Consider the following 19,912-nt stretch of genomic DNA (forward strand, 5'->3'; position numbering starts at 1 on the left):
TAATAATTTGAGAGACATGAGTTTGTGTATTTACCTTAACACTATGTTCAGATGGGACAAATGGCAGTGGAAAGACAATGTCTCTTTGTCACACATTACATTTCTGTTACACACAGGGTTGGCTCATTCTGCATATTCCTGACGGTAAGACACATCACATGCTTTTTGTCATCTCCTCATTGGTTTCAGTTGTAGTGCATCACTCCATATTTACCGTTTCTAGCACACCGCTGGGTAAAGAACTGTAAGGAGCTGCTCCAGTCTTCCTTTAATTCTGCTCGATTTGACCAGCCACTGCAAGCCACAGAATGGTTACGCAACTTCAGGATTACCAATGAACCCTTCCTCACAAAGGTATCTTTTTGTAGTGTCTTCCTCTGTTACCTATGCAATATTGTTTTGTACATTTCTTATCAAATAATTGTTTTTCCAGATTAAGACAAAACACCGCTATGTGTGGACAAAGAGAGAGTTCACAGAGGAAGGAAGTTTGCTGGGAGAACTTGTGGATCAGGTGTGTTTTTTCAGTAAAGTCTTTGTCTTAGAATGATTTATACTGTTTTGTTTTTTTTACATGTTCCACATTTGTTGTTTGCTTGCCTTAGTTTGTGTTGTTTGTCTACCTTTTTTAGGGTATATCTCGTGTGAAAAGCAGCAGTGACGTTGTGGGTGCCGTCATGAAGGAGCTGAGGATACAGAGCGGTCAGTCTGACACAGCCTTCCGGTTGGTCGTGGCTGTGGATGGTGTCAATGCTCTCTGGGGACGGTCCACCATTAAAAAGGAAGACAAGACTACTGTGAGACTGAAATTAATATAGACTTAGTTAAAGGTGCACTATGTAACTTTTCTGGGGAAGGTGGAGCATAATAGGGCATTAACATATCTATCTAGCATACCTTTCATTAGTTGTTCAAAAATACATTGGAAAACATGTATTCATACTGTGAGTGGGCTCACCTCTCCACAGATCTGACCTGTAACTTGTCTATTAGTGGCACATGTTTGTCTCCATGGAGATTGAGGTTTAACACAACATTTTGTACCATCCCAAGTAAAGCAATACATCTTCATGGAGACAAGCAGGTGTCAGACCCTTCACCAAAAAAGTTACATACATGCACCTTTTAGCATATTTTTTCATACCTCACGAAGACTGAAAATGTTCATGTTTGTTAGGTGGATCCAGATGAGCTCACATTGATCCATAATGTAAGGAAACTAATGAAGAATGACTGGGTAAGTGAATCGTACAAATATTTATACCTGAGTTATAACCACATTAATAATATAGTTTTATTGTTTTTAGAACGGAGGAGCCATCATCACTACTTTGTCGCAGACTGGATCTCTCTACACTTCAAAATTATCATACAGACCTCAAGAACTGCTGGGACAGGTAAAGTCGATTAGATTTGTGACCAGCCAGTCTAAGCCACAGAATGATTACGGAACTTATTTTGACATTCATTAACATAATATTTAGAATTTTAAATCTTCAATGGTTAGGTTAGGGTTAAGTTGCTTTATAATAAGTAACTGTAGGTAAATTTATTTTGCAGATTTGAGAAGCTGGTCCCACATTTCACATTTCATTCATCCACATTATGCACAGTAAACACATATACAAAATTCAGCGTTCAGTGCTCCGGTGCAGAATGGTTTGTTCCATAAATAATGAAATTCATCCATCACACTTGGCTAAGATCACAACAAATATTAAAAAACACACGATTTTTCAAAGACGACGTACTAAAATTGATAAATAGATTACCATTTATTCATAAGGATAATAGCAGCTCGAACGAAACTCCTTTTAAAACGATTCGTTCTAGATCTAGGAAGACATTTGTTCCTCTCTGAGTGAGACACAATTTTTACAAAAGAAATTCTAAAAGGAAATGTTGAACCTAATTATATTTTGTGAGTCGACAAACTTGAGAATAATCTTGGCTCTTAAAAGTGCAATATATAACTTTTGTGGGACAGGATTCTTTATTTAGAATGTTACACAGAATGGCATTAAACTTACTTATTTAAATGGAGACAAGAAGGTGACATTAAATAGGTTACAGGTCAATCTGTAGGTGTGTATGTTTTCTGGAGTATTTTTGAGCAATACAAACACCAGAAATTCAATAAAAGATTCTAGATGTATTTATGTTAATGTTAATTGTTGTCATAAGTCACAATCTAAGTTTATATGCATTCACATTACTGTAATTGTTAATATATATATTTTTTAACACAGTACTGTTTTTGTTCCTAAACAGAGAGGATTTGACTGCATGGATCCTTTTATCCCTGTGTCTGTGTCCAACTACAGCGAGAAAGAGTTTGAGAGCTGCTACCTTTATTATATCGACCGCCACTGGCTGCAACATCCGCAAAGTACTTCAGTTTTGTATCATATTTGCATTTCACATATTCACATTCACAAAGTCTAATTTACTCATAGCCTATTTCTTTTATGTGTGTTCAAAAGGTCATACAGAAGAAGGGAAGAAAGAGCTGGTCTTTTTGAGCAACAGAAATCCATGGATGTTGGACAAAGTTTGTGCCTTCTTGTAGTGTCAACAATAGGTTTCAGAGTGATTGTAAATAACGATCATTACCATCAAAATCGACAATTCTGAACACATTATTCTATCACTTGAATGGTCCTCAACTAGGTGGCCATGCAGGAACTGAAACCTATGAATAAATAAATATACATGTAAAACCGCAGATGTTCATGCACTGTACATTAAAATACTGTAAAGTTGTCTTTGTAAATAAATGTGTGTGCTTCTTTCATATTAAAATTGTTTACATAATTTGTTTTTCCCTTTTGGTACAGTGATTTTTAATTGAAATTTGACTATATTATTATCAAATATTTTATTAGCTCTGTCATATTTGAATAATTACGACCCCTGAGGCCATAGCAATGTTTAACCTTTCCCCTAATGTACTAAAATTATCCCCTAAGGGCAATTTTAGTACATTTGTCTTCGCTTGAATAATTTTTTCAAATTCTGTCATTTTAACTCTCCCTTTTACCCTCAATGAAGTGTTATACAGCCTTTATTTTCAGTACAACCTGAACTGTTCAACTGAACAACTGAAGAAGCAGCTTGGATGTGCTGCAAAATGTATTCAACCAAATAATGTTTTGTCCAGTTGACAAATTGAATTTCTCCTTTTGCCATATTTGTGATAATCTTAATTACAGTTTGAGGATGCTCTGACCACAGTGACCACACCCTCTGTCATCTGCACTGGTCCTCTCTCACCAGCAGTTTGTGTTTGTGTTTGAGCTCAGACTCAGGTTAAACCAACATGAGCAGGTGATGAGACAAGATTAAGAAGGACAGAAAGGGTCAGCTGCAGCATTCGCAACTGAACATGAATAGAAAATATATTTGCCTATGAGATTAATTTTAGTAAAATCTCAAGGGGTAAACAGATGGGGTAAACGTGTGCAAATCAAATATAGCTTTTACTTGCTCTCATTTGGTTGCCAATTTCAATCAGTTTGCTGAAATCCAGTTGGTTTAAACTTTAAATCTAAAATGACCCTCTGTGAGTGAATTCTGGAGGTTCTGAGCTTCCATATGAGGCCCGTCCATATACTGAACATGAGAAAAACTTGTGTCCTCTAAAGACAGGTTAAAGATGTACTATGTAACTTTTCTGATGAGGATCTGTGTCTTTTTCCATGGAGAAGTCAGAGCTTTCCTGTTCCACAACATGGCATTCATTTGATCTCCTTTTTATTTTATTTTTTTTTAAAGTTTAATGTCATATTGGAGAAGATGCCAGGAAAATAAGATCCCTATGGCACCAGAAAAGTTATATGCTGCACTTTTATTTGTTTTACTTTATTTTTAGTACCATCTGGTGGACGAATAGTAATAGTGCAATTGTATTCACATGACTAAACCAGATCACGTGACTGTCAGAGTTTCATTTGCCAAAACAGACTGCGTGGGGAAAGTAGCCAGACTGCTCAAAAACAGCTCAGAAAATGCCTCTGTTTATACTCGGGACATGACCAAACATCTGCTGAACACCTCTCGGGTAAGAATTCATTTTTGTGCAGTGTTTGTGCTGGTTAAATAATAAAATCCGATGGTGTCAGCTAAACTTCACCACAAACATCCTGCATGTAAGGTTATGGTCAGACATTAACATAGTAGGTTTACTTGCTCTGTGAATTACCAAACATTTAACTTTCATTCTTCTTACAGGTAAAATGGCTTTGTCATGGGCACCTGCCATTGTAGCGCTCTACTTCCTGTGTACACCTGTGATAACAGGTAATGATAAAGAAACAGGTGGATACAGTGGCCACAAATGTACTTAAAATGCTTGAAAATAATAAGATTTAAGAAGAAATACTAAATAAGTAATGGTACAAGAAATTAAACAAAAAGAGTTAAAGAGGAAACTACTACTCATGAAAGTAAGAGTAGCAAGTAGTAGAGTGTACGCTCATGTAACATTTGATTTATGATTTTTAATTACTATAATTGGAACAAATCATTAAATGATGCAGACAATCTGTGATGTTAAAGGATAACTAGACAAAACAAAATAATATCTGAAGGAGCAGTCATTATTTAATATTGTTAACATAAAGCTTTTGTCACTTGTAGACTTATTAACAGTGGGGGAGCACTCTGAGAAATACAATTTTTCTAAAAAAGTTACTTAACTGTGTAAAGTTACTTGAGTAAATGTAATGGACTATTATCCACCACTGTAAAAAAAACAACAAAACATTACGCTGTCATAGGTCTTATGTTGTACTTTTTATTTACACATAGGTAATACACAACTTATTTATGTTTAATTGTATTTATTTGTATTCATTTATTTTGTGTATTTATTTATTATAGTAAATTTGACATCATCTGTGCTTTAATTGTCCCTCTCTAGAAACCACCAAATGTGTTCCCAAGGACTTCGGTCATGGCTCTGTGGTGTGTGTTTGCAATGCCACATATTGTGATGATATGAGTTTAATAGCCCTCCCTCCGGTGGGAAAATACATGTCCTACCTGAGTAACATGATGGGCATCAGATTTGAGGTGGGACATGGAACGTTTGGGAAGAACAGCACAGGGTCAGGTAAAGTTACCCACTGTTAAGGTTCTGTGTATCAGTTACACCAAAATCCTTCAATAAATGTTATGTCTCCTTTAGGTGTCAGGATAACCATCAATCGCAGTCAGAAATATCAGAAGATCAGAGGTTTTGGAGGAGCTATGACGGATGCTGCAGCTATCAACATAATGTCGCTCTCCTCTGGGACTCAGGACCAGCTCCTGAGACAGTATTTCTCCTCTGACGGTATGTGTCCTTGGTTTATGCATCAACTAAAATCTATTGTTTTGCTCCAGGTATGGACGATTTCAAGTTTTTTCCTCCTTTTAACTTAATTTGATTTATTAAAATGATGATGAAATGATATTTGGTGAATGAGAGAAACAGAGAACTTACACAATTTGTATTTTTTGTAAAACAGCCTGAAGCTCGTCATTAATGATTTGAAATTGAAAAGTGTATATTGTTTTGATTAATATTAAGAAACTGCCTATCCCTATTTGACATACATAAAGCATTTAATTTTTATATTTTATATTTCCTTGAACCGTCACCTTATCGTGGTGGAGGGGTTTGAGTGCCCGAATGATCCCGGGAGCTATGTTGTCGGGGGCTTCATGCCCCTGGTAGGGTCACCCAAGGCAAACAGGTCCGGGGGGACGGGTCAGACGAAGAACGGTTCAGAAGCCCCTATGATGAGTGTACGAGCAAGGCCAGTTACGTCGCCCGGATTGGCGTCACCGGGGCCTCACCCTGGAGCCAGGCCTGGGGTGGGTGCTCGCCAGCGAGCGCCTGGTGGCCGAGCCTCCCCCCACGGGGCTCAGCCCGAAGGAGCGACGTGGGGCCGTCCTCACGTGGGCCCACCACCCGCAGGAGGATCCATATGGGGCCGGTGCAGAGAGATCTGGGCAGCAGTCGACGGCGGGGGCCTCGGCGACCGGATCTCCGGACATGGAGACTAGCTCTGGGGACATGGAATGTCACCTCGCTGGGGGGTAAGGAGCCTGAGCTTGTGCGGGAGGTTGAGCGTTACCGACTAGATATAGTCGGCCTCACCTCCACGCACAGTTTGGGCTCTGGAACCCAACTCCTTGAGAGGGGCTGGACTCTCCATTTCTCTGGCGTTGGCCGCGGGGAGCGGCGGCGGGCTGGTGTGGGCCTGCTCATTGCCCCACAGCTCAGTCGCTGTGTGTTGGAGTTCACCCCGGTGAACGAGAGGGTCGCGTCCCTGCGCCTTCGGGTCGGGGACAGGTCTCTCACTGTGGTGTCGGCCTACGGGCCGAACAGCAGTGCAGAGTACCCGGCCTTCTTGGAGTCCTTGGGAGGGGTACTAGACAGTGCACCGACCGGGGACTCCGTTGTTCTCCTGGGGGACTTCAACGCCCACGTGGGCAACGACAGTGACACTTGGAGAGGGGTGATTGGGAGGAACGGCCTCCCCGATCTGAACCCGAGTGGTGTTTTGTTATTGGACTTCTGTGCTAGTCACAGTTTGTCCATAACAAAACACCATGTTCGAGCACAAGGGTGTCCATAAGTGCACGTGGCACCAGGACACCCTAGGCCGGAGGTCGATGATCGACTTTGTCGTCGTGTCATCTGATCTCCGGCCGCGTGTCTTGGACACTCGGGTGAAGAGAGGGGCTGAGCTGTCAACTGATCACCACCTGGTCGTGAGTTGGGTTCGCTGGCGGAGGAGGAAGCCGGAAAGACCTGGCAGGCCCAAGCGTGTAGTGAGGGTCTGTTGGGAACGTCTGGCGGAGCCCTCTGTCAGAGGGACCTTCAACTCGCACCTCCGGGAGGACTTCTCCCGGATTCCGGGGGAGGCTGGAGATATGGAGTCCGAGTGGGCTTCATTCTCGGCCTCTATTGTCAATGCAGCTGCTCGGAGCTGTGGGCGTAAGGTCTGTGGTGCCTGTCGCGGCGGCAACCCCAGAACCCGGTGGTGGACACCGGAAGTAAGGGATGCTGTCAAGCTGAAGAAGGAGTCCTATCGGGCCTTGCTGGCTCGGGGGACTCCTGAGGCAGCTGACAGGTACCGGCGGGCCAAGCGTGCTGCAGCCCGTGTGGTCGCGGAGGCAAAAACTCGGAGCTGGGAGGAGTTCGGGGAGGCCATGGAGAAGGACTATCGGACGGCCTCAAAGAGATTCTGGCAAACCGTCCGGCGCCTCAGGAGGGGGAAGCAGTTCTTCACCAACACTGTTTACAGTGCGGGGGGAGAGCTGCTTGACCTCGACTGGGGACGTTGTCCGGCGGTGGAAGGAATACTTTGAGGATCTCCTCAATCCCACCGTCACGTCCTCCGAGGAGGAGGCCGAGGCTGGGGACTCGGAGGCGGACTCATCCATCACCCTGGCCGAAGTCACTGAGGTGGTTGGCAAGCTCCTTGGTGGCAAGGCTCCGGGGTTGGATGAGATCCGTCCTGAGTACCTGAAGTCTCTGGATGTTGTGGGGCTGTCTTGGCTGACACGCCTCTTCAACATCGCGTGGCGGTCGGGGACAGTACCTCTGGACTGGCAAACCGGGGTGGTGGTCCCTCTGTATAAGAAGGGGGACCGGAGGGTGTGTTCCAACTATAGGGGATCACACTTCTCAGCCTTCCCGGTAAGGTCTATGCCAGGGTACTGGAGAGGAGAATCCGGCCGATAGTCGAACCTCGGATTCAGGAGGAGCAGTGTGGTTTTCGTCCTGGCCGTGGAACACTGGACCAGCTCTACACTCTCCATAGGGTGCTCGAGGGTTCATGGGAGTTTGCCCAACCAGTCCACATGTGTTTTGTGGATCTGGAGAAGGCATTCGACCGTGTCCCTCGTGGTGTCCTGTGGGGGGTGCTCTGGGAGTATGGGGTCCGGGGCCCTTTGCTAAGGGCTGTCCGGTCCCTGTATGACCGGAGCAGGAGCTGTGTTCGCATTGCCGGCAGTAAGTCAGACCTGTTCCCGGTGCATGTTGGACTCCGCCAGGGCTGCCCTTTGTCACCGGTTCTGTTCATTGTATTTATGGACAGAATTTCTAGGCGCAGTCAGGGGCCGGAGGGGTCCGGTTTGGGGACCACAGGATTTCATCTCTGCTGTTTGCGGACGATGTTGTCCTGTTGGCTTCATCGAACCAGGACCTGCAATGTGCACTGGGGCGGTTTGCAGCCGAGTGTGAAGCGGCTGGGATGAGGATCAGCTCTTCCAAGTCCGAGGCCATGGTTCTCGACCGGAAAAAGGTGGCTTGCCCTCTCCGGGTGGGTGGGGAGTCTTTGCCTCAAGTGGAGGAGTTCAAGTATCTCGGGGTCTTGTTCACGAGTGAGGGAAGGACGGAACGTGAGATTGACAGGCGGATCGGTGCAGCTTCGGCAGTGATGCGGTCGCTGTATCGGACCGTTGTGGTGAAGAGGGAGCTGAGTCGAAAGGCGAAGCTCTCGATTTACCGGTCAGTCTTCGTTCCTACTCTCACCTATGGTCATGAGCTCTGGGTAGTGACCGAAAGGACGAGATCGCGGATACAAGCGCTCGAAATGAGTTTCCTCCGCAGGGTGGCTGGGCGCTCCCTTAGAGATAGGGTGAGGAGCTCAGTCACACGGGAGGAGCTCGGAGTAGAGCCGCTGCTCCTCCACGTCGAGAGGAGCCAGTTGAGGTGGCTCGGGCATCTGTTCCGGATGCCTCCTGGGCGCCTCCCTCGGGAGGTGTTCCGGGCATGTCCCGCCGGGAGGAGGCCCCGGGGAAGACCCAGGACACGCTGGAGGGACTATGTCTCTCGGCTGGCCTGGGAACGCCTCGGGGTCCCCTGGAGGAGCTGGAGGACGTGTCTGGGGTGAAGGAAGTCTGGGAGTCCCTGCTTAGGCTGCTCCCCCCGCGACCCGGCCCCGGATAAGCGGACGAAAATGGATGGATGGATGGATGGATGGATTTCAGTAACTGTTGATTATTTTTTGCCTTACTTTCTTGTCCTCGTACAGGAATTGGCTACAGCGTGGTGCGTGTTCCCATGGCGAGCTGTGACTTCTCTACTCGTTTGTACACTTACGCTGACACGCCTGAAGACTACAACCTCGACCACTTCACCCTGGCTCCAGAGGACACTCAGAGAAAGGTTTGTGGAGTCCCCCCTTCATTTTAACATTTATAGATTTCCGAAAATCTCCCATAGAAATTTCAGTTTGGAAATGATGGGAATTTCCAAAATAAAAAACTGGTAAAACAACAGTCACGCCTTGATTGTAAAATGGTAAGCACTTTTTGCATTGCTTATAAAACGATTTCATAAGTAGAGAAGAGAAGACATTGAACTTTGTGCCCGTTCATGTGGATATACAGTAAAAAGACGCTGTATATAAACCATAAACCAGATCAAAACATCTGCACTATAACAGATATTGTTGTATGTAACCGTCTTCTCTTCTTGTCAGATCCCTCTGTTACTGAAAGCCCAGAGCATGTCCCCAAAACCCCTCTCTCTGCTGGCCAGTGCATGGAGCGCCCCCACCTGGATGAAAACCAATGGTGCCCTTATTGGAAAAGGCTCTTTAAAGGGGAAGCCTGGGGGCAAAGAGCATAAGACCTGGGCACAGTATTATATCCGGTGAGCAAGAGTGAATTTACTCTTTGAAGTCACAGCAGGCATGTGAAATTACTTGTTTCTAAATGTACTTGTTTCTAGGTTTTTTGAGGAATATGCAAAATACAACTTGACTTTCTGGGCTTTGACCACAGGAAATGAGCCCAGTGCAGGGAAAATGACAAACTACAGGTATCCTCGAATTTAAATATTTGACATTAAAGTTAGATAAATGGTGCAGTGTTTCTACCATGATCCTTTCAATAATAATATAACATGTATTCCTATATGCTTAGAATTACATAAGTGATAGTTAGATAGGGGCTTTTTCTCATCATATTCTAGGCAAGGCAAGGCAAGGCAAGTTTATTTGTATAGCACAATTCGTACACAAAGTAATTCAAAGTGCTTTACAGAATAAGAAATACATTAAAATCATAATAAAAACAAAACATAAAAAATCATGAAGATTAAAATTAAAAAAGAGAGACATAAATTGGAGAGAAGAGTGCGGAATGAAAACCTTTCAGTTATATGCACAGTTAAACAGAAATGTTTTGAGCCTGGATTTAAACAGCGTCACAGAAGAGTCTGTCTCACATGTTCAGGAAGACTGTTCCAGGTTTTAGCTGCATGAACCTGAAACGCTGACTCCCCTTGTTTAGTCCTGACTCTGGGCACCAGCAGGAGGCCGGTCCCTGAGCTCCTCAGAGTGCGAGATGGTTCATATGACACTAACATGTCACAGATGTACTTTGGTGCTCGGCCATGGAGAGACTTGTACACAAGCAGAGCTGCTTTAAAGTCTCTGAGGCACAGGAAGCCAGTGCAGAGACCTGAGCACAGGACTTATGTGCTCGTACTTCCTAGTTCGAGTAAGGACCCGAGCTGCAGCGTTCTGGATGTTCTGCAGTGTCTCACAGCTCGTTTTGAGAGACCAGTGAGCAGAACATTACAGTAGTCTAATCTACTGGAGACAAACGCATGGATAAGTTTCTCCAAGTCTGCTTTAGACAGTAAATCTTTGATTTTTGCTATGTTTTTTAGATGGTAAAAGGCTGCAGATGTTATTGATTTGATGTGGCTGTTAAAGTTCAAGTCTGAGTCCATTATTACCCCTAGATTTCTTGCCTGATTTGAAGGTTTTAGAGAGAGAGACTGGAGGTGACTGCTGACACTGTCCCTTTGTTTCTGTGGACCAAACACTATGACTTCAGTCTTGTCAGAGTTTAGCTGGAGAAAGTTGTTTTGCATCCACACACTGATCTGTTGGATGCAGTGGCAGAGTGAGTCCACTGGTCCATAGTCTCCTGCTGCCAGAGAGACGTAGATCTGAGTGTCGTCTGCATAATTGTGGTAGGACACATTATTGCTGCTTATTAACTGGCCTAATGGCAGCATGTAGAGATTGAACAACAGGGGGCCCAGGATTGACCCCTGAGGCACCCCACAGGTCAGGGCCATGTGATCTGAGACACAGTTTCCAATTTCAACAAAATACTTCCTGTCTTCTAGATAGGACTTGAACCAGTTTAGTACAGTACCAGAGATGCCCACCCAGTCTACAGCTTTTAGTACATGCACAAAAAGAAGCAAACAGCATCAGGTTAAATCAATTTATCTTGGAATAAAATTAGACTAAGGAGGTGACTCCACTGTTTGTGCAGTTTCCAGGCTCTGGGGTTCACCCCCGAGGAGCAGAGGGACTGGGTGGCTCTGGACCTGGGCCCAGCGCTCCAGTCCTCTCAGTTTAAACACACTCATGTCCTGATCCTTGATGATAATCGACTGCTGCTGCCGCACTGGGCCAAAGTGGTGAGTCAAGGACGTGATGAAGAGGGAACAGCCCTGTGTTATTATGTTTTTAGATTCTGAAGACATGTTCATTCCATTATAAAGTATAAAGTAAAGAAAATGTTACAGCTACATAGCTGTAACATTTTCTTAAATATTAAGGTCTAATTTTGAAATACTTGTCATGATATTTTATACCTGTTTTACTAGTAGTAGTAGTTTAAAACTGTTGTATTCCTTTTTATAGTTTGGGTGCTACTTATAAAACAGTATATTTTCTTAGATGGTGTTTTGTTTGAAAACAGCTGCAGGATAAAACTGTTACTCATTAAATGAGTAATAATTGTTTTTTTTAGGTGTTGAGCGATGTGCATGCTGGCAGGTACATTCACGGAGTGGCAGTTCATTGGTACTTCGATCACTTTGTCCCACCTGAGTTTAGCCTGGGGACCACCCACCACCTCTACCCTGAGTATTACCTGTTTGGGACAGAGGCCTGCGCCGGCTGGAGTCCACTGGACCGAGGGGTGAAACTGGGGAGCTGGGACAGGGCTGAACAATACGCACATGACATTCTTCAGGTGACTATTTTGAACTCATTTTGTTTTGTGTGATGTAACCTTAATCCTTTAACATTTAATCTAACTTTAAAGGTACTAAATTATGTTACGTCAGTTCCCTCATCGCAACATTGTGGGAGCTTTAAGCCATGTTAGAATGTTGCGACTTCCTCAACACCTAGAGTTGTTTTGTTTCATTCACTTGTAACACACAAATCCTCCTTATTTAGTTCTTCTCTCAAATAGAAACCACTGTTCCACCTTTTGGTATCATGTGATAATACAGGAAGTGTTTCACTGTGTTTTTAAACTCCATACACATTCACTCGACTTATTTGATGATATCAGCTCTGGTTGTTAATCTCGTAAACACATATGGTGTTTGACTTGTCATAATGTCTCAATTTAGCTACAAGTCTCACATTACACTGCTTTTTTTTTTTTTTTCCTTATAATCTGTTTTTTTGCAACACATGTGTAAAACTTGTGTAATCCCTCAGTCGTCCAGGTAGGTTCCAAAGCTAAAGAAGCCAAGTGAATGAGCGATGAAACTCTAAAGCTTTTGTTCAGTTGACAGAATTGAATTTGTACATATAGTCAATCCCAAGTTTGCATATTTTAAAACAACACTTTTGATGTTATCTTGTAGAGTAGATGACATATCACCCACCCCTACTACTACTGTATACATGCCACAAAAGCAAGCTGAAACAGGTCCTTTGTCTCCTGCCTGCCTCTTTATAAGGGAAATGAGACTCCCTCTGTTCATTTTACATGTACTGTATGCATTCAGGCCTTTCCTCTTAGGAGGCAAATGCTTTTCCAGTTTAGGCATGCTAGCACACACCAAATTGTGACTAAACCTGGGCTAGACTTGGATTAAATTAAGCCTACATAAGGACTCTGTGTGTTCTCACATCTTTTGGTCCTGGTTTGGCCTTGGTTTTGGCCTAGTCGAGTCCTGATGTAGACCTGGTTTGGTCTAGTTGTAGTCTTCATTTAGCGTGTGGGCATCAAAACTAGACTAAATCCGGAGCAAAACCTGGACTAGACCAGGACAAGAACAGCACTAAACCAAGTCAACATCGAGATTAAATTGGGCTCATACATGGTCCAAACCAGGACAAGTGTGAATGCAGTCTTGGATTACATTTAGATATTACCTGAAATATTACTAAAGATTGACAATGGATCATATCTCTGGAACATAGATGAAATTGAAAATATGTGTTTGCTACAGGATTTAAATCATTATGTGGAGGGTTGGACCGACTGGAACTTGGCTTTAGACCAGACTGGAGGACCAAACTGGGTTAAAAACTTTGTGGACAGCCCTATTATAGTGGATGCGCAGAATGACATCTTCTACAAACAACCAATGTTTTACGCCATGGCTCATTTCAGGTATCAGCATTGTTTTCATGGAGCTCTTTCATCTCAGCTGGACGCCTTATGTTGAAATTATTTATTCATTTGAAACAGCTCGTTTCTGTGGAGAGGGTCTCAGAGAGTGGGAGTATCTGCCAGTTTCAAAACAGAGCTTGAATACACAGTTTTTATCAGGCCAGACGGAGCAGTGGTGCTACTTATATTAAACAGGTAAGTCATTATAATTTCTAGTGTTAATGCATTTGCCTTTTTGGACAAAGTTGCTTTTTATTGCGCTAATTCATTCACTCTCCACATGTCATCAATACCGAAAAAACATCAAAACATTTATACTAGAATAATTTATACTAGAACTAGTACTGAAAGTGGATCCTTATTTGAGTAATATGACCACATCATCTGTTTTGATAATTATATTATACTGAGCACCATGCACCACAGAAGACACTGCATTAAAGCTGAACCGTTAACCGCTCATCACTATTCTCAGTACTCTCAAATTCCCTTTTTAGTTGTACGCCGGGTGATTGGACAGTAACATCAGCAGTTCTCTGATTTTCAGTTTTCATAATCATCAATTTGTCTGAACATACACAGACTTAAGACACAGACTTAACTTAATACTGGCTCCACAGACTCAGAAGGAACACTGTATTTAATAAAAAATGCCTGATTTGTCTATCTGATGTCTTATCTTGTCCAGGTCCTCAGCTGAGATAAAGTTTGAGGTTTGGGATCCTGAGGTTGGCTACTTTACCTCCACTGCTCCAGCCCGCTCCTTACTCACTTTTGCTTGGAACACACTATGAAGACAAAATAAATTACACTTATTTCTATTTAAAGCATTAGTTAGGGGTGGGAGATATGCCAATAATCCTGTAAATTTTTTACATTTGAATACAATTCATACATACTTTACTTTCTAGTTTAAAAATATCTAAACTAAAGCAATTTGCATCCACTTGTCACTCACTCAGGGATTTTGGAGATTAACCAAAAGGGAAAACCAATGAATCCTGATTTCAAACACCTAATTAGAAGATCCATTGGCAGAGTGTCCCATCACAAATCACATTGTTATATCACTCACCTCTCGCCTTAAAGACTGCACTTTTTAACTATTCTGTGAAATATTTCAAGTAGTTGCAATATCAAGATTAATGCAAAACTGAGATGTATGGTCCACACTTTTCATGTTTACATATGCAATAAACTCATGATTTGATGGCCTTTTATGTTTCTGTATTTAGCAGTAAGGTGCTTTTGTTTGGAAGCATACATGATATGCAATCTTATAACATTTTTGCAATTTATTATTACATCATAGACATTTTCATATATTTAATATACAGTTTAATAACCAGTTAATTCACATTTGCGTCTCCATTCTTAAAGTTTTCTTTGCAAATCATAGTTGTTTTCCTAATTGTTTTTATATTAAAAAAGTGATAAAAATGTTAAACAAAAACAGTGATAAACAAAGGAATAGAGCTAACAGAGGGATGACGTCATATTTACACAAGGAAATCAGTTTCAGCGGTCAATAATGGGCGCGTTCCACACGCTTTAAGGACAAAAAATCATAAACTCTCGCCATGACACTTGTATGTCAAAAATCTTAAAACAAGTCCTTTGATTTTATTTGATTTCATTTTCAGAAATCAAAACAATGGTAATGAAAGAAGAATCCAGTGTAAAACGATTATTAATGACCGTTTCTGAACAGTTTGCTTTGATTTTTACATCCTTTGTAAACATGGCATGTATTGGCTTCACTTAATTATGTCTGCTGAAAAGGAAAAAAAAGTCAAATTTCCCATTACAATATCTTGTACTGAATCTGGAGCACATAATGCAAATCATGATAAGTCTTTGTATTGAAGCAGTGCATTTCAAGTGGCACAGAGGGAGACCTTAGAGATGTCCAGTTGAAAATGTGTTTTATCCTGTTCAATTCTAATGAAAGAGGCATAGAGCAGATCATACTCTGCCTTACTAGGGATCTGTAAATGGGTGTTAAAAATATGTAAAAGTATAAACAAAAAATTATGAGACCAAGTTGGTGATTCTGTAGGAGGTGGATAGAACAGTGAGATGTATTTTCTCTGCTGGATGCTGGAGGTGAGGATGGGATGGAGAAATGGGGGAGGGGTGTCTCAAAAGGACCACCTCTCCTGTGTGCGGGGGTCCGTGGACTGGGAGGGGGGCTCTGAGGGGGACTGGCTGCTGCTGTCGTCTCCATTCAAACTCTTCCTACAAACTGGACATGTGTCATGCTGTATGAGGAAACAGAACAGCATTTAGAAGTGAGGAGATGTCAATGTGATTCACAAAGTAGATTATACAATTGATACTTTGACATCATGCTGGGGGTGTTTGACATGTATCTCTGTGGTGGGAGTTACCAGGGTGATACAAGATTAGCAAACACTGATGAAAAATGTTTAAGATAGTCTGAAAACTCTTGAAAAAACACTAAATTTAAACGGCACATTTTCAGGAGCAGTTATTTTCACCAAAAAGTGAGCGTGACAGAAAAACTGTTGTCTATTTCTGGTCAGATTGTGTTAAAATAACGATCAGATTAAAGTCTAACAAAGCCTCAGACAGCATCACACCCCCAGCAAATGTGGATGACATCAGGTACAAAGTATCAATACAATTTTAAGTTACTGTTTTGTTTCTTACCATTTCCAGCCATGGTACTATGCAGTCTGAATGAAAAAAGTGGTTACAGGGCAGCTGTCTGACGGGCTCTCCTAATGCAAAGTCCTCTTTGCACACCGGGCATTCCATACAGCAATCTGCACACAGAACATAAATGGGTTTCTTAAAATGCGGGGTACTGAACTTTATTCTTGTAAATGAGTAAATGTCTTTTCCCCATAGAGAAAAATGTTAAAGCAGCATTTGAGTTTTGGCGGTCCACCCCACCCAACTTTAACATATGAAAAAGATTGTTATAAAGCAAAATTTCAACAAGTTTGAAAATCGGGTAATGTTGCTTTAATTAAAAAAAAAAGAAAGACAAAACCGTGGTTGGTGTCTGCGCCAAGAGCCTCTCTGACCACCACCAATCACCCACACAAACATTCACACATAAACAATACGGATGCCTAAGGACACGGCAAAACTATGGACGGGCTGAAGCTAAAATGGAACCACCAACCTTCCACTTAAAAAACTGCCACTGTCCCCCATTGTAATAATACGCAACATTTAAAAACTATATTAGTCAAACAGCATTTACACAACTCCAACATACAAAGCAAGAAACAAATGTGAAAACAGTGAACAAAAGAACTAGAGATGCACTGATACTGATACTGGTATTGGATATCAGCACCAATAATGAAAAATTTGCTGGAAGGGGTATCAGTTCCAGGTATTGTTCAATCAATATACTGGCTGGGACTTTATTTGGTTGTAATAAGACTATTTACAGGATGATTTTGGCCTGAACTGGTCTCATATAGTTAGAACTTTTATTCATACAAAACTGTTCACTGTTCATTTGGAGGATAAATAAAACATAAAACTATTGGGTCTCATGTGTAATAAGTTAACTGTGTTTTAAATGTAATTTTCCCCTCCCTACACTGGTATCGGTCAACATCGGGTATTGGCAGATACTTAAAGATAAAGTATCAATATCGGTATCGGAACTGAAAAAGCTGCATTTGTGCATCCCTACAAACAGTAGAACCCTTGACCACAGCTGATAAATGGAGAACTCTGACCTGCTTGTTCCTGAGTTATGTTGACTGTTGGGAGAGATGAGATCTTCTCTCTCTCTGCTGGTGGAGGGCCAGTGTTTTCCAACTGACCTAGTAACTACACACACGAGGCAGACAAATGCATTAACAAATGTGTCTGTAGTCAAACATCAGTAAAGTCATTCACCTGTGTTATAACTGCATCTAACCCTCCTTGTCCCCAGGCGTAGTCCCCTGGATTAGAATGCAGCATCCCTGTCCTGTAAGAACAACAACATCAATATTTAAAAAGAAGATCATTTTATATGAGAATGGTGGTATCAGCTAAACATTCTCTTACCATGACAGAGGAGATGAACCAGGAACCCCAGAATTTGCAAACAGACCAGCAAGAAACTGCTGAACAATGCTGTAGAATGAGTCAAAGATAATGAGAAATTAAGTTAAAAGTAAAAATGGTATGAGATAGTTCATTTTAATGCCATAATGTGCGACTTTCCAGTAAAAGCAATATCATCTCTATGGAGACAAGCAGGTGGTGGACTTTCCATCAGAAATGTTGCATAGTGCATTTTCAAAACATTGACTCACCCTTCTACTGCTGGTGAGCGGTCTGGCCGGCTGCTCCCTCTGGACCTGTATCTCCTCTGACTCTGCACGCGATGGGAACGTGTGCCCCAGTGATCTGCAGACCCCAGCAGTCCCCCCATAGGCCCCCCAAGACCAGCTGGGACTGACCCCCCAAAAGGTCCTGTCCCCAACCCACCGAGGTCACCAAGCGCGCCCAGACGTCCCCCTGGTAACCGTGGCTCTGAGTCCGGGCTGTCGCTGTCTGTCGTGAAGGGGCGCTCCACCAACAGCAGATGCCACAGCTACAGCAGCAAAGGGAGGACAGGTAAATATGTAATACCTACTGATAGTGCAGATAGCTGAAACAATACATAGGTATGAATATATTTAACTATATTTAACTAAACTAAATAACAGAATCATTTTGTTGCACATTTGGGAATGATTTTCAGAGATAGCACCAGTGTGCTGCATTAAATTCTGAAGCACCCTGTGGCTCCATGAATTGGCAGAAGCAAGATGGAAATCACTGTTCATTCAAGGTCTATACATTATGAATCTGAGATGTCTCTTGCTGAAAGCTACTGGGAAAAGGCAAAACTTTCAGGCAAATAGTTCAGGCTGATTAGGCAAAACAGAGACATAAGTCCAACTGAGAGAAAAGTACAGGCATCTTTTTTTGTCGAGAAATGCTCTAAATTGCTTCCCTCTGTGAGTCTTCTACAAACAAAACAGCCCATATTTCTACTTTCAAATTTGCCTATTTACGTTCACCAGAGTCACCATGTTTGTTTTGGCAGCACAGCCCTGTACAAGGTAAGTTTCTCTTAGCTCTACAAATAAAATATGTGAAAAATTGTGAAAAGTACAGGACCATTTTGGTAAATAATTGGTAATGGCCAAGTTTTCAAATGCCCCAATTCCCCAATATAAATATCTAACAAACCATACCTCTGCAAACTGTGAGGCTGTATCATCTACACCATTCGCACCACTGTCCAGGAGGCTGAGGAAAATAGATGGAGATTAGTAAGGTTATTATAACAGTATTATAACATTATTCCAATCTAAGATGTTTGGAGAATAACAGCTTTTACCTGGAGTCTTCTGTTACTTCCTCTATAAAACCAGAATCACATCTTGGACAAATGAATTCCTAGAAGGACATGGATCAAAGAGATGTCATGAATACCTCACAGTCACATAAAAAAGTTCTATGTTGTATGTTCTTAGACATAGGCATGGGTAACTGATAATTGCTCCACATTGCAGTCAGACTATTAATCATTTGTCCAGGATAATATTAGTAACAATTGTAAGACAGTGTTATGAATGTAACTTGGGAGGTAGAGCTGGTCTGCCAACCACACCTTTGACTGTGCAGTTTTAACACAGACTTAGGAAAACACCCAGAGCCAGCATGTTGTAGCACCCATACACATGTGTCAACATTCAGAATTTTTTTTATTAAATAAGCATAATTAACTCCCAACCAGCCACATACCAATAAAACTCAAATTACTTCAGTTATTAAATGTCTTTAGGTCTTAAAATGGTATTTTGTTTCAGCGTATAGGTCCAATAATTCCCCGTATTTATTTGTTTGCAATGACTACTTAAAACTGAAACTGAAATTACAGCGCTCCACAAAATCCCCTGGATATTTTACTTTAAACCTTGGCTGGTCAAGAATTTAAAAACGAAAGCAAAATGTCTTTTAATCTGACCAAATTTTTAATTATGGCCCGGCTATTGTCATATAATTAAAAATCAGCTGTTCGGGCTGTTTTGGACATTACATCTGAGGCTGTCAAAGCTAAAAACATAAAAAAATATACTCGATATCTACACACACAAGCCTCACAAGACCTGGAAATATGTTGTGCATCAGTGTCGAAAACATTCACGCTTGTCATGGGTTTATTTAGAGAGTTGACAACAACAAACGCTGTAAATGCTAACAGGGCTAGCTTCGATTTAGCCGTAGCAAGCTAGCAAAACAAATGCTTTTACAAAGAAATAGGCTCTGACAGCAGCTTGATCATCGACGGAATTTGTAAAACACACAAAAACAAAAGAGGACAGCTCACCGGGAGTTTAGGATTCACTTCCCCTTTACAACAGTGACAGAAAAACCGATGCGGGGGAACAGCCGCGGCCTCCGCCATCTTTCTCCTCTCCAGGGCGAGCTCCGACAGCACAAACAGCGGACTGATGGGAGCGCAGAGCGGGGAGAGGAGCCCGGAGGAGCG

At 42.2% G+C, this 19,912-nt stretch overlaps 3 protein-coding genes across 3 annotated transcripts; 2 read left to right on the plus strand and 1 right to left on the minus strand.

The window, feature by feature from the left end:
• Positions 1-6: 6 nt before the first annotated feature.
• dap3 (death associated protein 3) lies at positions 7-2,816 on the plus strand. The gene is made up of 8 exons (XM_055163961.1): positions 7-144; positions 224-354; positions 434-514; positions 633-797; positions 1,178-1,237; positions 1,308-1,397; positions 2,272-2,389; positions 2,484-2,816. The coding sequence occupies exons 1-8, from the start codon at positions 78-80 to the stop codon at positions 2,567-2,569; spliced, it is 798 nt and encodes a 265-aa protein (XP_055019936.1). The 5' UTR covers positions 7-77; the 3' UTR covers positions 2,570-2,816.
• A 1,108-nt stretch (positions 2,817-3,924) lies between these two features.
• gba (glucosidase, beta, acid) lies at positions 3,925-14,604 on the plus strand. The gene is made up of 12 exons (XM_020927928.2): positions 3,925-4,060; positions 4,231-4,299; positions 4,922-5,113; positions 5,189-5,335; positions 9,033-9,166; positions 9,483-9,655; positions 9,734-9,823; positions 11,299-11,446; positions 11,782-12,006; positions 13,226-13,389; positions 13,468-13,584; positions 14,078-14,604. The coding sequence occupies exons 2-12, from the start codon at positions 4,236-4,238 to the stop codon at positions 14,181-14,183; spliced, it is 1,560 nt and encodes a 519-aa protein (XP_020783587.2). The 5' UTR covers positions 3,925-4,060; positions 4,231-4,235; the 3' UTR covers positions 14,184-14,604.
• A 55-nt stretch (positions 14,605-14,659) lies between these two features.
• Positions 14,660-19,884, minus strand: rnf115a (ring finger protein 115a). The gene is made up of 9 exons (XM_020927929.2): positions 19,751-19,884; positions 18,758-18,816; positions 18,612-18,666; positions 17,682-17,962; positions 17,431-17,499; positions 17,278-17,350; positions 17,115-17,208; positions 16,063-16,178; positions 14,660-15,650 (listed from the first exon to the last, which is right to left on the minus strand). Exons 1-9 carry the CDS (start codon positions 19,826-19,828, stop codon positions 15,531-15,533), a joined length of 945 nt encoding a protein of 314 aa, XP_020783588.1. The 5' UTR covers positions 19,829-19,884; the 3' UTR covers positions 14,660-15,530.
• Between the last annotated feature and the right edge of the window lie 28 nt (positions 19,885-19,912).

The sequence above is a fragment of the Boleophthalmus pectinirostris genome, unplaced genomic scaffold (assembly GCF_026225935.1).
Source record: "Boleophthalmus pectinirostris isolate CB_2022bp ecotype Guang Dong unplaced genomic scaffold, ASM2622593v1 HiC_scaffold_6, whole genome shotgun sequence".
Taxonomy (NCBI): domain Eukaryota; kingdom Metazoa; phylum Chordata; class Actinopteri; order Gobiiformes; family Gobiidae; genus Boleophthalmus; species Boleophthalmus pectinirostris.

Bases quoted from the DNA above. Each gene is read 5' to 3' on its own strand.
- gba (XM_020927928.2), top strand. From the start codon at position 4,236: ATGGCTTTGTCATGGGCACCTGCCATTGTAGCGCTCTACTTCCTGTGT. The intron at 9,656-9,733 runs GTGAGCAAGAGT...ACTTGTTTCTAG, and splicing joins TGGGCACAGTATTATATCCG to GTTTTTTGAGGAATATGCAA. The intron at 9,824-11,298 runs GTATCCTCGAAT...CTGTTTGTGCAG, and splicing joins GGGAAAATGACAAACTACAG to TTTCCAGGCTCTGGGGTTCA.
- dap3 (XM_055163961.1), top strand. From the start codon at position 78: ATGTCTCTTTGTCACACATTACATTTCTGTTACACACAGGGTTGGCTC. The intron at 1,238-1,307 runs GTAAGTGAATCG...TATTGTTTTTAG, and splicing joins AACTAATGAAGAATGACTGG to AACGGAGGAGCCATCATCAC. The intron at 1,398-2,271 runs GTAAAGTCGATT...GTTCCTAAACAG, and splicing joins CTCAAGAACTGCTGGGACAG to AGAGGATTTGACTGCATGGA.
- rnf115a (XM_020927929.2), bottom strand. From the start codon at position 19,828: ATGGCGGAGGCCGCGGCTGTTCCCCCGCATCGGTTTTTCTGTCACTGT. The intron at 17,500-17,681 runs GTGAGTCAATGT...CTCATTCTACAG, and splicing joins CGCTCACCAGCAGTAGAAGG to CATTGTTCAGCAGTTTCTTG. The intron at 15,651-16,062 runs GTAAGAAACAAA...TTCCTCATACAG, and splicing joins TAGTACCATGGCTGGAAATG to CATGACACATGTCCAGTTTG.